This window comes from Toxotes jaculatrix, chromosome 20 (genome assembly GCF_017976425.1).
Source record: "Toxotes jaculatrix isolate fToxJac2 chromosome 20, fToxJac2.pri, whole genome shotgun sequence".
Taxonomy (NCBI): domain Eukaryota; kingdom Metazoa; phylum Chordata; class Actinopteri; family Toxotidae; genus Toxotes; species Toxotes jaculatrix.
In genome coordinates this window covers 21,050,091-21,067,400 of record NC_054413.1, presented here as the reverse complement: position 1 = coordinate 21,067,400, position 17,310 = coordinate 21,050,091, and the positions used below count along the sequence as shown (strand labels likewise).

The 17,310-nt window shown below is 41.3% G+C and overlaps 1 protein-coding gene across 1 annotated transcript in view; it reads right to left on the bottom strand.

The window, feature by feature from the left end:
• Window positions 1–654: 654 nt before the first annotated feature.
• nsmaf (neutral sphingomyelinase (N-SMase) activation associated factor) overlaps window positions 655–17,310 on the bottom strand; it is a 38,707-nt gene continuing 22,051 nt past the window's right edge. Inside the window, exons 23-31 of the mRNA XM_041066259.1 lie at window positions 17,097–17,155; window positions 16,821–16,888; window positions 16,663–16,730; window positions 16,462–16,585; window positions 15,556–15,639; window positions 15,109–15,259; window positions 1,684–1,786; window positions 1,395–1,504; window positions 655–1,305 (exon numbers count right to left, since the gene is read on the bottom strand). Of these exons, the coding sequence (XP_040922193.1) occupies window positions 1,211–1,305; window positions 1,395–1,504; window positions 1,684–1,786; window positions 15,109–15,259; window positions 15,556–15,639; window positions 16,462–16,585; window positions 16,663–16,730; window positions 16,821–16,888; window positions 17,097–17,155 (862 nt within the window). The 3' untranslated portion in view covers window positions 655–1,210. The remainder of the gene's footprint in view (window positions 1,306–1,394; window positions 1,505–1,683; window positions 1,787–15,108; window positions 15,260–15,555; window positions 15,640–16,461; window positions 16,586–16,662; window positions 16,731–16,820; window positions 16,889–17,096; window positions 17,156–17,310) is intronic.

Sequence of the window (17,310 nt, the reverse complement as noted above, 5' to 3'; positions counted from 1 at the left end):
TCATACTTTAGTATGACCTCAAAGTGTCATAAAAAACGTCATAGTATAGTAAGGCGTCAAAATCGGCCAAAAAAAGTCATACTTTAGTATGACCTCAAAGTGTCATAAAAAACGTCATAGTATAGTAAGGCGTCAAAATCGGCCAAAAAAAGTCATACTTTAGTATGACCTCAAAATGTCATAAAAAACGTCATAGTATAGTAAGGCGTCAAAATCGGCCAAAAAAAGTCATACTTTAGTATGACCTCTTTACTCTACTTTAGTATTTATAATGTTAGTATTCTAACATGACAGTCTAACACCTGCTAGGACAAATAGTCTAACACCTTTCAGGACAAGTAGTGTAACATGTACGAGGACAGTCTAACACAGCATAACATAGTAAAGGAATGCTTCAAAATCGGCCATACTTTAGAATGGTCTCGAAATGTAATTGAAGCTGCAAGCAGCGATGGGCGGGCCCTTGCACCCCTTGCGACCCTCTGGAGTCGCAGCGAAGCACCAGATTCCACCTATGTCCTCTCCTTTCTCCTGCTCTTTTCCCCAGTTGAGAGTCTCAAAGTCATCCTGACTGTAAAGTTTGATCCACATTGGATGAAGTATGTGCTCGGGCCCTAATAATAATAATAAGAAGAAGAAGACGAATCATTCCAATTCCAATAGGGCTTTGCATGAGTTTAATAAGAAGAAGAAGAATCATTCCAATTTCACTTCCACGAGTTTTCATGCTCGGGCCCTAATTATTCACTTGGTAAAGACAGTTCAGTACAGATGGTTCATACATCTCTTGTCATCTCAGTCTGTCTGCAGGAATCTCTGAGGTGTGTATGTTCAGAGGTAAGCATTATTTACTAAGGCTAACACCTGAGCAGCATGAAGCTCGGACAGTATGAGTCCTCTTAACAGAATAAAATGCACATAAAGCTAAAGACACGATCACTCATTTAAAAATCTGTAACATGATATAAAGCAAATAATAAACAGGAAATTGATCCACACTAACATAAGCTGAAAAGTAAGGCTTATACACTGTTGATGTTACTCCTCTCACTGTGGTGCACGAGCTGTAGTCTGGTTCAGGGCAGCACCTGTGATACAGTACGTTTTCAGCTCTTCACTACTATTTAATGAGTCTGTTCAGAGTCTGTGCTGTCCATTGCGTCACACTGGACGTCTTAGTGTCCCCAGCAGGCTGTGCAGAAACAGCGGTTTAACTCTGGAGCTTCCAATAGATCATCTGTCTGTCGTCCCCACCTGTGATCACTGTGGTGCACAGATCATTCATCCACATGGCTGTGACAGCACCTGGGCAAAGGAGGGACATATTCACTCTGTTTCTGCTAGAGCACAACTTTCTGTTTTTCCAGTCACAGAACACAACAAGTAAAAAATACCTGAGTGTGCAGCAATCCTCTCTGTGACTGTGTTACTCAGCAGGTCCCACAGGTAGAGGTCACCAGACTGACCCCCACTCAGCACCGAGTTCCCGTCCCAGCAGAAACACCTGGAAACACCCACACAGACTGAAGACGCCGCCTTTTAAATGGCTCAGACTTGTGTTCAGTTCTTTGAGACCTGAACTCAAGTCAAAGTAAACTTATTAAAGTTCTTCAGTAGTAATGATTCGAATGAGATAAAGGCAAATACTCTTAGCATGGGACCATAACGGAGGTGGGGGCTTACCTCTGCTCCTCCTCAGCTTTCACAGTTGAGATCACCATTCCTGTCTGCACGTCGGTCACCTTCATACAGGAGTCTGCTCCGGTGCTGAGAACGTGTCGGCTGTCTGAGGGTGTAAAACACAAGGTTAGGGTCAGGTGCTTCAGAGCCTGTCATGGTTTCCAGGTGAGTGCTTTGTAGGTACAAATCAGGTGCTTAAAGGTCAATGCAGAGGGGCAAATGTTCCCTTCCTCCACCTGAGAGGCAGGTTCTGGGCTCTGATGAAAACCAGTGAACCAGTGAAGAAGCCCAGTGATTGAACTGGTAAAAGTAGAAGCAGTTGTCCAAACCCTGGCCAACGTAAGGCTGAAGCCTAAGATAAAGACTCTTAGGCTAACATGTATCAGGACAGTCTCATACTTTATTAAACAAATTGTCTAACATCTTCCATGACAAAACGTCTAACATGTAACAGGACAGTCTAAAACCTGACAGGACAAATAGTCTAACACCTGACTGGACAAATTGTCTAACATGTACCAGGACAGTCAAAATACTTACAGGACGAATATTCTTACATGCACAAGGACAGTCTAACAGCTTACAAGACAAATTGTCTAACACCTGCCAGGACAAATAGTCTAACGTACCAGGACAGTGTAACACCTGCCAGGACAAATAGTCTAACACCTGACTGGACAAATTGTCTAACACCTTACAGGAGAAATTGTCTAACACCTGACTGGACAAGTATTCTAACATGTAACAGGACAGTCTAACACATTACAGGACAAATAGTCTAACGTGTACAAGGACAGTCTAACACCTTACAGGACAAATTGTCTAACACCTACCTGGACAAATAGTCTAACATGTACCAGAACAGTCTAACACCTGCAAGGACAAATATTCTTATATGTACCAGGACAGTCTAACACCTGACTGGACAAATATTCAAACATTTATCAGGACAGTCAAACACCTGACAGGACAAATAGTCTAACATGTATCAGGACAGTCCAACACCTTACATGACAAATATTCTTATATGTACCAGGACAGTCTAACACCTTCAAGGACAAATAGACTAACATGTGCCAGGAAAGTCTAACACCTAACAGGACAAATAGTCTAACATGTACCAGGACAGTTTAACACCTGCAAGGACAAGTATTCTAACATGTACCAGTACAGTCTAACACCTAACAGGACAAGTCTTCTAACATGTACCAGGACAGTCAAACACCTTAAAGGACAAATTGTCTCACACCTGACTGGACAAGTACTCTGACATGTATCGGGAAAGTCTAACACCTTACAGGACAAATATTCTAACATGTACCAGGACAGTCTAACACCTGACTGGACAAGTATTCTAACGTTTATCAGGATAGTTAAACACCTTAAAGGACAAATAGTCTAACACCTGCCAGGACAAATATTCTAACATGTACCAGGACAGTCTAACACCTTACAGGATAAATAGTCTAACACCTGCCAGGACAAATATTCTAACATGTACCAGGACAGTCTAACACCTTACAGGACAAATAGTCTAACACCTGCCAGGACAAATATTCTAACATGTACCAGGACAGTCTAACACCTTACAGGACAAATAGTCTAACATGTACCAGGACAGTCTAACATCTTACAAGGACAAATTGTCTAACACCTGATTGGACAAATAGTCTAACATGTACGAGGACTGTCTAACACCTGACTGGACAAGTATTCTGACATGTATCGGGAAAGTCTAACACTTAACAGGACAAATAGTCTAACATGTACCAGGACAGTCTAACACCTGACTGGACAAATTGTCTAACACCTGCCAGGACAAGTATTCTAACATGTACCAGTATAGTCTAACACCTTACAGGACAAATAGTCTAACATGTACCAGGACAGTCTAACACCTGACTGGACAAGTATTCTAACATGTACCAGTACAGTCTAACACCTTACAGGACAAATAATCTAACACCTGCCAGGACAAGTATTCTAACATGTACCAGGACAGTCTAACACCTTACAGGACAAATTGTCAAACACCTTACTGGACAAATAATCTAACACCTGCCAGGACAAATAGTCTAACACCTGAAAGGACAAAAAGTCTAACATGTGCCAGGACAGTCTAACACTTAACAGGAAAAATATTCTAACATGTATCAGGACAGTCTAACACCTTACAGGATAAATAGTCTAACACCTGACTGGACAAAAAGTCTAACATGTACCAGGACAGTCTAACACTTAACAGGACAAATAGTCTAACACCTGACTGGACAAAAAGTCTAACATGTGCCAGGACAGTCTAACACTTAACAGGACAAATATTCTAACATGTATCAGGACAGTCTAACACCTTACAGGATAAATAGTCTAACACCTGACTGGACAAAAAGTCTAACATGTACCAGGACAGTCTAACACCTGACTGGACATATTGTCTAACACCTGCCAGGACAAGTATTCTAACATGTACCAGTACAGTCTAACACCTTACAGGACAAATAGTCTAACACCTGACTGGACAAATAGTCTAACATGTACCAGGACAGTCTAACACCTGACTGGACAAAAAGTCTAACATGTGCCAGGACAGTCTAACACTTAACAGGACAAATATTCTAACATGTATCAGGACAGTCTAACACCTTACAGGACAAATAGTCTAACACCTGACTGGACAAAAAGTCTAACATGTGCCAGGACAGTCTAACACTTAACAGGACAAATATTCTAACATGTATCAGGACAGTCTAACACCTTAAAGGACAAATTGTCTCACACCTGACTGGACAAGTACTCTGACATGTATCGGGAAAGTCTAACACCTGACAGGACAAATATTCTAACATGTACCAGGACAGTCTAACACCTGACTGGACAAATAGTCTAACACCTGCCAGGACAAGTTTTCTAACATGTACCAGTACAGTCTAACACCTGACTGGACAAATAGTCTAACATGTACCAGGACAGTCTAGCACCTTACAGGACAAATAGTCTAACATGTACCAGGACAGTCTTACAGGATAAATAGTCTTACAGGATAAATAGTCTAACATCTGACAGGACAAATAGTCTCACACCTGACTGGACAAGTATTCTAACATGTATCAGGACAGTCTAACACCTGCCAGGACAAATAGTCTAACATCTTACAGGACAAATAATCTAATATGTACCAGGACAGTCTAACACCTTACAAGGACAAATAGTCTAACACCTTACAGGATAAATAGTCTCACACCTGACTGGACAAGTATTCTAACATGTATCAGGACAGTCTAACACCTTACAGGACAAATAGTCTAACATGTACCAGGACAGTCTAACACCTGACTTGACAAATTGTCTAACACCTGCCAGGACAAGTATTCTAACATGTACCAGGACAGTCTAACACCTGACTGGACAAATAGTCTAACATCTTAGAGGACAAATAATCTAATATGTACCAGGACAGTCTAACACCTTACAAGGACAAATTGTCTAACACCTGACTGGACAAATAGTCTAACACCTTACAGGACAAATAATCTAACATGTACCAGTACAGTCTAACACCTGACTGGACAAATAGTCTAACATGTACGAGGACTGTCTAACACCTTACAAGGACAAATTGTCTAACACCTGATTGGACAAATAGTCTAACATGTACGAGGACTGTCTAACACCTGACTGGACAAGTATTCTGACATGTATCGGGAAAGTGTAACACTTAACAGGACAAACAGTCTAACATGTACCAGGACAGTCTAACACCTTACAGGACAAATTGTCTAACACCTGACAGAACAAAAAGTCTAACATGTACCAGGACAGTCTAACACCTTACAGGACAAATAATCTAACACCTGCCAGGACAAGTATTCTAACATGTACCAGGACAGTCTAACACCTGACTGGACAAAAAGTCTAACATGTACCAGGACAGTCTAACACCTTACAGGACAAATATTCTAACATGTATCAGGACAGTCTAACACCGGATAGGACAAATTGTCTAACACCTGCCAGGACAAGTCTTCTAACATGTACCAGGACAATCTAACACCTGACTGGACAAGAAGTCTAACATGTACCAGGACAGTCTAACACCTTACAGGACAAATTGTCAAACACCTTACTGGACAGGTATTCTGACATGTATACGGAAAGTCTACCACCTGCCAGGACAAGTATTCTAACATGTACCAGGACAGTCTAACACCTTACAGGACAAATTGTCTAACATCTTACTGGACAAATATTCTAACATTTATCAGGACAGTCTAACACCTGACTGGACAAATAGTCTAACACCTGCCAGGACAAGTATTCTAACATGTACCAGGACAGTCTAACACCTTACAGGACAAATATTCTAACATGTATCAGGACAGTCTAACACCGGATAGGACAAATTGTCTAACACCTGCCAGGACAAGTCTTCTAACATGTACCAGGACAATCTAACACCTGACTGGACAAGAAGTCTAACATGTACCAGGACAGTCTAACACCTGACTGGACAAATTGTCTAACACCTGCCAGGACAAGTATTCTAACATGTACCAGTATAGTCTAACACCTTACAGGACAAATAGTCTAACATGTACCAGGACAGTCTAACACCTGACTGGACAAAAAATCTAACATGTACCAGGACAGTCTAACACCTTACAGGACAAATATTCTAACATGTATCAGGACAGTCTAACACCTTAAAGGACAAATAGTCTAACACCTGACTGGACAAAAAATCTAACATGTACCAGGACAGTCTAACACCTTACAGGACAAATATTCTAACATGTATCAGGACAGTCTAACACCGGATAGGACAAATTGTCTAACACTTGACTGGAGAAATAATCTAATATGTACCAGGACAGTCTAACACCTTACAAGGACAAATTGTCTCACACCTGACTGGACAAGTACTCTGACATGTATCGGGAAAGTCTAACACCTGACAGGACAAATTGTCTAACACCTGCCAGGACAAGTATTCTAACATGTACCAGTACAGTCTAACACCTTACAGGACAAATAGTCTAACACCTGACTGGACAAATAGTCTAACATGTACCAGGACAGTCTAACACCTGACTGGACAAAAAGTCTAACATGTACCAGGACAGTCTAACACCTGACTGGACAAATTGTCTAACACCTGCCAGGACAAGTATTCTAACATGTACCAGTACAGTCTAACACCTGACTGGACAAATTGTCTAACACCTGACAGAACAAAAAGTCTAACATGTACCAGGACAGTCTAACACCTTACAGGACAAATAATCTAACATGTATCAGGACAGTCTAACACCGGATAGGACAAATTGTCTAACACCTGCCAGGACAAGTCTTCTAACATGTACCAGGACAATCTAACACCTGACTGGACAAGAAGTCTAACATGTACCAGGACAGTCTAACACCTTACAGGACAAATTGTCTAACATCTTACTGGACAAATATTCTAACATTTATCAGGACAGTCTAACACCTGACTTGACAAATTGTCTAACACCTGCCAGGACAAGTATTCTAACATGTACCAGGACAGTCTAACACCTGACTGGACAAAAAGTCTAACATGTACCAGGACAGTCTAACACCTTAAAGGACAAGTATTCTGACATGCATCAGGAAAGTCTAACACCTGCCAGGACACATAGTCTAACATGTACCAGTACAGTCTAACACCTGCCAGGACAAGTATTATAACATGACAGTCTAACACCTTACAGGACAAATAATCTAACACCTTACAGGACAAACAGTCTAACATGTACCAGGACAGTCTAACACCTTACAGGACCAATTGTCTAACACCTGACAGAACAAAAAGTCTAACATGTACCAGGACAGTCTAACACTTAACAGGAAAAATATTCTAACATGTACCAGGACAGTCTTAACACCTGACTGGACAAACAGTCTAACACCTGACAGGACAAATAGTCTAACATGTACCAGGACAGTCTAACACCTGCCAGGACAAATATTCTAACATGTACCAGGACAGTCTAACACCTTACAGGACAAATATTCTAACATGTATCAGGACAGTCTAACACCGGATAGGACAAATTGTCTAACACCTGCCAGGACAAGTCTTCTAACATGTACCAGGACAATCTAACACCTGACTGGACAAGAAGTCTAACATGTACCAGGACAGTCTAACACCTGACTGGACAAATTGTCTAACACCTGCCAGGACAAGTATTCTAACATGTACCAGTATAGTCTAACACCTTACAGGACAAATAGTCTAACATGTACCAGGACAGTCTAACACCTGACTGGACAAAAAATCTAACATGTACCAGGACAGTCTAACACCTGACTGGACAAAAAATCTAACATGTACCAGGACAGTCTAACACCTTACAGGACAAATAGTCTAACACCTGACTGGACAAAAAGTCTAACATGTGCCAGGACAGTCTAACACTTAACAGGACAAATATTCTAACATGTATCAGGACAGTCTAACACCTTAAAGGACAAATTGTCTCACACCTGACTGGACAAGTACTCTGACATGTATCGGGAAAGTCTAACACCTACCAGGACAAATAGTCTAACATGTACCAGGACAGTCTAACACCTGACTGGACAAGTATTCTAACGTTTATCAGGATAGTTAAACACCTTAAAGGACAAATAGTCTAACACCTGCCAGGACAAATATTCTAACATGTACCAGGACAGTCTAACACCTTGGAGAACAAATTGTCTAACACCTGACAGGACAAAAAGTCTCACACCTGACTGGACAAGTATTCTAACATGTACCAGGACAGTCTAACACCTTACAGGATAAAAAGTCTAACACCTGCCAGGACAAATAGTCTAACATGTACCAGGACAGTCTAACACCTGACTTGACAAATTGTCTAACACCTGACTGGACAAATAGTCTAACACCTTACAGGACAAATATTCTAACATGTATCAGGACAGTCTAACACCTTAAAGGACAAATAGTCTAACACCTGACTGGACAAAAAGTCTAACATGTGCCAGGACAGTCTAACACTTAACAGGACAAATAGTCTAACACTTGACTGGAGAAATAATCTAATATGTACCAGGACAGTCTAACACCTTACAAGGACAAATTGTCTAACACCTGACTGGACAAATAGTCTAACACCTTACAGGACAAATAATCTAACATGTACCAGTACAATCTAACACCTGACTGGACAAGTATTCTGACATGTATCGGGAAAGTCTAACACCTTACAGGACAAATATTCTAACATGTACCAGGACAGTCTAACACCTTACAGGACAAATAGTCTAACACCTGACTGGACAAAAAGTCTAACATGTACCAGGACAGTCTAACACCTTACAGGATAAATAGTCTAACATCTGACAGGACAAGTAGACTAACACCTGCCAGGACAAATATTCTAACATGTACTAGGACAGTCTAACACCTTACAAGGACAAATTGTCTAACACCTGACTGGACAAAGAGTCTAACATGTACGAGGACTGTCTAACACCTGACTGGACAAGTATTCTGACATGTATCGGGAAAGTCTAACACTTAACAGGACAAATAGTCTAACACCTGCCAGGACACATAGTCTAACATGTACCAGTACAGTCTAACACCTTACAGGACAAATAATCTAACACCTGCCAGGACAAGTATTCTAACATGTACCAGGACAGTCTAACACCTTACAGGACAAATTGTCAAACACCTTACTGGACAAATAATCTAACACCTGCCAGGACAAATAGTCTAACACCTGAAAGGACAAAAAGTCTAACATGTGCCAGGACAGTCTAACACTTAACAGGAAAAATATTCTAACATGTATCAGGACAGTCTAACACCTTACAGGATAAATAGTCTAACACCTGACTGGACAAAAAGTCTAACATGTACCAGGACAGTCTAACACTTAACAGGACAAATAGTCTAACACCTGACTGGACAAAAAGTCTAACATGTGCCAGGACAGTCTAACACTTAACAGGACAAATATTCTAACATGTATCAGGACAGTCTAACACCTTACAGGATAAATAGTCTAACACCTGACTGGACAAAAAGTCTAACATGTACCAGGACAGTCTAACACCTGACTGGACATATTGTCTAACACCTGCCAGGACAAGTATTCTAACATGTACCAGTACAGTCTAACACCTTACAGGACAAATAGTCTAACACCTGACTGGACAAATAGTCTAACATGTACCAGGACAGTCTAACACCTGACTGGACAAAAAGTCTAACATGTGCCAGGACAGTCTAACACTTAACAGGACAAATATTCTAACATGTATCAGGACAGTCTAACACCTTACAGGACAAATAGTCTAACACCTGACTGGACAAAAAGTCTAACATGTGCCAGGACAGTCTAACACTTAACAGGACAAATATTCTAACATGTATCAGGACAGTCTAACACCTTAAAGGACAAATTGTCTCACACCTGACTGGACAAGTACTCTGACATGTATCGGGAAAGTCTAACACCTGACAGGACAAATATTCTAACATGTACCAGGACAGTCTAACACCTGACTGGACAAATAGTCTAACACCTGCCAGGACAAGTTTTCTAACATGTACCAGTACAGTCTAACACCTGACTGGACAAATAGTCTAACATGTACCAGGACAGTCTAGCACCTTACAGGACAAATAGTCTAACATGTACCAGGACAGTCTAACATCTTACAGGATAAATAGTCTAACATCTGACAGGACAAATAGTCTCACACCTGACTGGACAAGTATTCTAACATGTATCAGGACAGTCTAACACCTGCCAGGACAAATAGTCTAACATCTTACAGGACAAATAATCTAATATGTACCAGGACAGTCTAACACCTTACAAGGACAAATAGTCTAACACCTTACAGGATAAATAGTCTCACACCTGACTGGACAAGTATTCTAACATGTATCAGGACAGTCTAACACCTTACAGGACAAATAGTCTAACATGTACCAGGACAGTCTAACACCTGACTTGACAAATTGTCTAACACCTGCCAGGACAAGTATTCTAACATGTACCAGGACAGTCTAACACCTGACTGGACAAAAAGTCTAACATGTACCAGGACAGTCTAACACCTTAAAGGACAAGTATTCTGACATGCATCAGGAAAGTCTAACACCTGCCAGGACACATAGTCTAACATGTACCAGTACAGTCTAACACCTGCCAGGACAAGTATTATAACATGACAGTCTAACACCTTACAGGACAAATAATCTAACACCTTACAGGACAAACAGTCTAACATGTACCAGGACAGTCTAACACCTTACAGGACCAATTGTCTAACACCTGACAGAACAAAAAGTCTAACATGTACCAGGACAGTCTAACACTTAACAGGAAAAATATTCTAACATGTACCAGGACAGTCTTAACACCTGACTGGACAAACAGTCTAACACCTGACAGGACAAATAGTCTAACATGTACCAGGACAGTCTAACACCTGCCAGGACAAATATTCTAACATGTACCAGGACAGTCTAACACCTTACAGGACAAATAGTCTAACACCTGACTGGACAAATAGTCTAACATGTACCAGGACAGTCTAACACCTGACTGGACAAAAAGTCTAACATGTGCCAGGACAGTCTAACACTTAACAGGACAAATATTCTAACATGTATCAGGACAGTCTAACACCTTACAGGACAAATAGTCTCACACCTGACTGGACAAGTACTCTGACATGTATCGGGAAAGTCTAACACCTGACAGGACAAATATTCTAACATGTACCAGGACAGTCTAACACCTGACTGGACAAATAGTCTAACACCTGCCAGGACAAGTTTTCTAACATGTACCAGTACAGTCTAACACCTGACTGGACAAATAGTCTAACATGTACCAGGACAGTCTAACACCTTACAGGATAAATAGTCTAACATCTGACAGGACAAATAGTCTCACACCTGACTGGACAAGTATTCTAACATGTATCAGGACAGTCTAACACCTGCCAGGACAAATAGTCTAACATCTTACAGGACAAATAATCTAATATGTACCAGGACAGTCTAACACCTTACAAGGACAAATAGTCTAACACCTTACAGGATAAATAGTCTCACACCTGACTGGACAAGTATTCTAACATGTATCAGGACAGTCTAACACCTTACAGGACAAATAGTCTAACATGTACCAGGACAGTCTAACACCTGACTTGACAAATTGTCTAACACCTGCCAGGACAAGTATTCTAACATGTACCAGGACAGTCTAACACCTGACTGGACAAATAGTCTAACATCTTAGAGGACAAATAATCTAATATGTACCAGGACAGTCTAACACCTTACAAGGACAAACTGTCTAACACCTGACTGGACAAATAGTCTAACACCTTACAGGACAAATAATCTAACATGTACCAGTACAGTCTAACACCTGACTGGACAAATAGTCTAACATGTACGAGGACTGTCTAACACCTTACAAGGACAAATTGTCTAACACCTGATTGGACAAATAGTCTAACATGTACGAGGACTGTCTAACACCTGACTGGACAAGTATTCTGACATGTATCGGGAAAGTGTAACACTTAACAGGACAAACAGTCTAACATGTACCAGGACAGTCTAACACCTTACAGGACAAATTGTCTAACACCTGACAGAACAAAAAGTCTAACATGTACCAGGACAGTCTAACACCTTACAGGACAAATAATCTAACACCTGCCAGGACAAGTATTCTAACATGTACCAGGACAGTCTAACACCTGACTGGACAAAAAGTCTAACATGTACCAGGACAGTCTAACACCTTAAAGGACAAGTATTCTAACATGTATCAGGAAAGTCTAACACCTGCCAGGACACATAGTCTAACATGTACCAGTACAGTCTAACACCTGCCAGGACAAGTATTATAACATGACAGTCTAACACCTTACAGGACAAACAGTCTAACATGTACCAGGACAGTCTAACACCTTACAGGACAAATATTCTAACATGTATCAGGACAGTCTAACACCGGATAGGACAAATTGTCTAACACCTGCCAGGACAAGTCTTCTAACATGTACCAGGACAATCTAACACCTGACTGGACAAGAAGTCTAACATGTACCAGGACAGTCTAACACCTTACAGGACAAATTGTCAAACACCTTACTGGACAGGTATTCTGACATGTATACGGAAAGTCTACCACCTGCCAGGACAAGTATTCTAACATGTACCAGGACAGTCTAACACCTTACAGGACAAATTGTCTAACATCTTACTGGACAAATATTCTAACATTTATCAGGACAGTCTAACACCTGACTGGACAAATAGTCTAACACCTGCCAGGACAAGTATTCTAACATGTACCAGGACAGTCTAACACCTTACAGGACAAATTGTCTAACACCTGACTGGACAAATAGTCTAACATGTACGAGGACTGTCTAACACCTTACAGGACAAATTGTCTAACACCTGACTGGACAAATAGTCTAACACCTGCCAGGACAAGTATTCTAACATGTACCAGGACAGTCTAACACCTTACAGGACAAATTGTCTAACACCTGACTGGACAAATAGTCTAACACCTGCCAGGACAAGTATTCTAACATGTACCAGGACAGTCTAACACCTTACAGGACAAATTGTCTAACACCTGACTGGACAAATAGTCTAATATGTACCAGGACAGTCTAACACCTTACAGGATAAATAGTCTAACATCTGACAGGATAAATAGTCTCACACCTGACTGGACAAGTATTCTAACATGTATCAGGACAGTCTAACACCTTACAGGACAAATAGTCTAACATGTACCAGGACAGTCTAACACCTGACTTGACAAATTGTCTAACACCTGCCAGGACAAGTATTCTAACATGTACCAGGACAGTCTAACACCTGACTGGACAAAAAGTCTAACATGTACCAGGACAGTCTAACACCTTAAAGGACAAGTATTCTGACATGTATCAGGAAAGTCTAACACCTGCCAGGACACATAGTCTAACATGTACCAGTACAGTCTAACACCTGCCAGGACAAGTATTATAACATGACAGTCTAACACCTTACAGGACAAATAATCTAACACTTTACAGGACAAACAGTCTAACATGTACCAGGACAGTCTAACACCTTACAGGACCAATTGTCTAACACCTGACAGAACAAAAAGTCTAACATGTACCAGGACAGTCTAACACCTGACAGAACAAAAAGTCTAACATGTACCAGGACAGTCTAACACTTAACAGGAAAAATATTCTAACATGTACCAGGACAGTCTTAACACCTGACTGGACAAACAGTCTAACACCTGACTGGACAAATAGTCTAACATGTACCAGGACAGTCTAACACCTGCCAGGACAAATATTCTAACATGTACCAGGACAGTCTAACACCTTACAAGGACAAATTGTCTAAAACCTGACAGGACAAATAATCTAACACCTGCCAGGACAAGTATTCTAACATGTACCAGGACAGTCTAACACCTGACTGGACAAAAAGTCTAACATGTACCAGGACAGTCTAACACCTTAAAGGACAAGTATTCTGACATGTATCAGGAAAGTCTAACACCTGCCAGGACACATAGTCTAACATGTACCAGTACAGTCTAACACCTGCCAGGACAAGTATTATAACATGACAGTCTAACACCTTACAGGACAAATAATCTAACACCTTACAGGACAAACAGTCTAACATGTACCAGGACAGTCTAACACCTTACAGGACAAATTGTCTAACACCTGACAGAACAAAAAGTCTAACATGTACCAGGACAGTCTAACACTTAACAGGAAAAATATTCTAACATGTACCAGGACAGTCTTAACACCTGACTGGACAAACAGTCTAACGCCTGACTGGACAAATAGTCTAACATGTACCAGGACAGTCTAACACCTTACAGGACAAATATTCTAACATGTATCAGGACAGTCTAACACCTTACAGGACAAATTGTCTAACACCTGACTGGACAAATAGTCTAACACCTTACAGGACAAATATTCTAACATGTATCAGGACAGTCTAACACCGGATAGGACAAATTGTCTAACACCTGCCAGGACAAGTCTTTTAACATGTACCAGGACAATCTAACACCTGACTGGACAAGAAGTCTAACATGTATCAGGACAGTCTAACACCTTACAGGACAAATTGTCAAACACCTTACTGGACAGGTATTCTGACATGTATACGGAAAGTCTAACACCTGCCAGGACAAGTATTCTAACATGTACCAGGACAGTCTAACACCTCACAGGACAAATTGTCTAACATCTTACTGGACAAATATTCTAACATGTACCAGGACAGTCTAACACCTGAGTGGACCAATATTCTAACATGTAATAGGACAAGTGGTCTAATGTATACCAAGACAGAAAAACACGTACCTGGACTAAAAGCCGTGTGGTGGATGGTTCCATCGTGGCAGTGGTCTTGCTGCAGTGTTTCGTAGCTGCTGGTGTCCCAGATGGTGACGGTCCCGTCTTTACAGCCAGAAACCAGCAGAGTCCCAGCTGGATTCAGAGCAATGGTGTTCACCTGAACACAGAGCCACAAAAGCAACACAACAGGGACACAAATGAGTGTTTCACGTCCTGTGATCCCTGTGACACTATACACAGTGTTAACACTAAACTATGAGAAGTTGTTGATCCTGCTGACCTGGACCAAACCCCACCAACATCCACTTCCTCTGTGTTAAGCAAGTCAAGTAAACAAAAACTCCATGATTCGTTAAATACACACATTTCATATACTGGTGATGCAAGCGTAAACTTGCATCACTTGAACACACGTGTTCACACATGTAACACAGAGTCAACATCCTCACTCACCCCAGCATCATGTTCCAACTCAGCCAGCAAGTGAAACTGGGATCTCCTGTGACCGGAGGAGCCGTCAGACGCACACTGCCAAACCTGAGGGGACGATAACACACTGCAGTCAGTCCACAACACAAACCATCACACACACACACTGAGTACACACACTACTTTCTTTCTTGCACTATTTTTTTTCTACTGCAGCACTTTTCTATTCTATTCTATTTGTATAAGTATTATTCTATTTCTATTTTTATTTTTATTTCTGCTTTTATTTATACTATTTGTACATACTTTTTTATTTATTAGATTGGAGTAACACCACCTCCAGGCTGCTATAATTTCGTTGTATTCTGGTACAATGACAATAAATGCTTCTGATTCTGATTCTGATACATAGGGATGTGTGTATGGGGAGGAGGAGCACAGACCTCTACAGCTGAATAAAGAATGTGACAGTACCTTTCCTCCGTCTCACTGTAAAACCTCGACTCCTGAGTTTCTACTTTCTGTGCTTTTTCTCACCTGTAGTGACGTATGTGTGTATATGTATATATGGAGACCCTCCAACCTGAAAGAGTTAGAGCTCATCGCTAAAGATGAATGGGCAAAAATCCCAGTGGAGACATGCAAAAAGCTGGTCAGCAATTATAGGAAGCGTGTGATTGCTGTAATAGCCAACCAAGGCTTTTCTATTGATTATTGAGAAGAGTATGAATAATTTTTTCCACAATATTGCCTCTTGTACATCGTCTTATTATCTTCTGGGAGACGCCTGTGTCATTTCCATTCAAGAAAAAACTTGCTGGTTGAATAAAAGTAACTTTAAGTCCAAATTTGCCAGAGGTATGAATCATTTCAGGCTTGACTGTATAAGAATACATGCACCACATCACAGAACAGCAAAGATGCTTTTACCTTGACGGTGGAATCCCAGGACGCCGTGTACAGCCGCTCATCAAACCAACACATTTCACTGACGGCATCATCGTGGCCCATCAGCGTGTCCTGCCGCCTGCCGTACGGGACGGAGTAGAAGTAACTGGGGGACAGGAGGGTTTGTATCAGCGGGAAAATCTGTTTGAAAATGCCCTGAATGTGCTCACAGACTGTACTTACACATTGTTGTCCCACGAAGAACAAACCACAGTTTTACCATCTGCCAGCATCAGACATGACGATAAGGCCTGAAAAACAGTCAAACAGTCCAGAGTCACACGGAGGAACACAAGGAGAAACGGTGAACAGGTGAAAAGAGCAGAGCAGGAGCTGCGTACCATGTTAGAGAACGACATGCTCCTCTGGAACTCCTTCAGCTCTTTGGAGAACATCTTAAGGGTTGAGTCTGGAACAAAGAGTCAAACAGTCACAGCTCAGCCTTCTGATCAGAGTATCCCAGCTCACACTGCTGCAGCCCTGACAACACAACTTTCTCACAACTTCACTCTGACTTTACACCCATTTTAACGAGCAGAGTCTGGGCCTGTGTGCTGAGCCTCTGCCCCCACAGTCATCTGTATTTGTATGTGTAGACATTTAAGATGTTTTCAGACCTTGGGATGTGGAGAAAATGGCCGCTCCGTCTCGAGTCACAGCGATGCCCGTCACAGCCCTGCAAGTTCACAACAACATGTCACAGTCACACTTTCAATCAGCAAAGACAGAACTGAGACAAAGATGCAGTTAAAGGGACGTTGAGATGTGAGGACACAGTGTTTGGTTTTCTGCCTGTCCTCAGCTGTTTCCTCTGATGTGTCCTCACACATT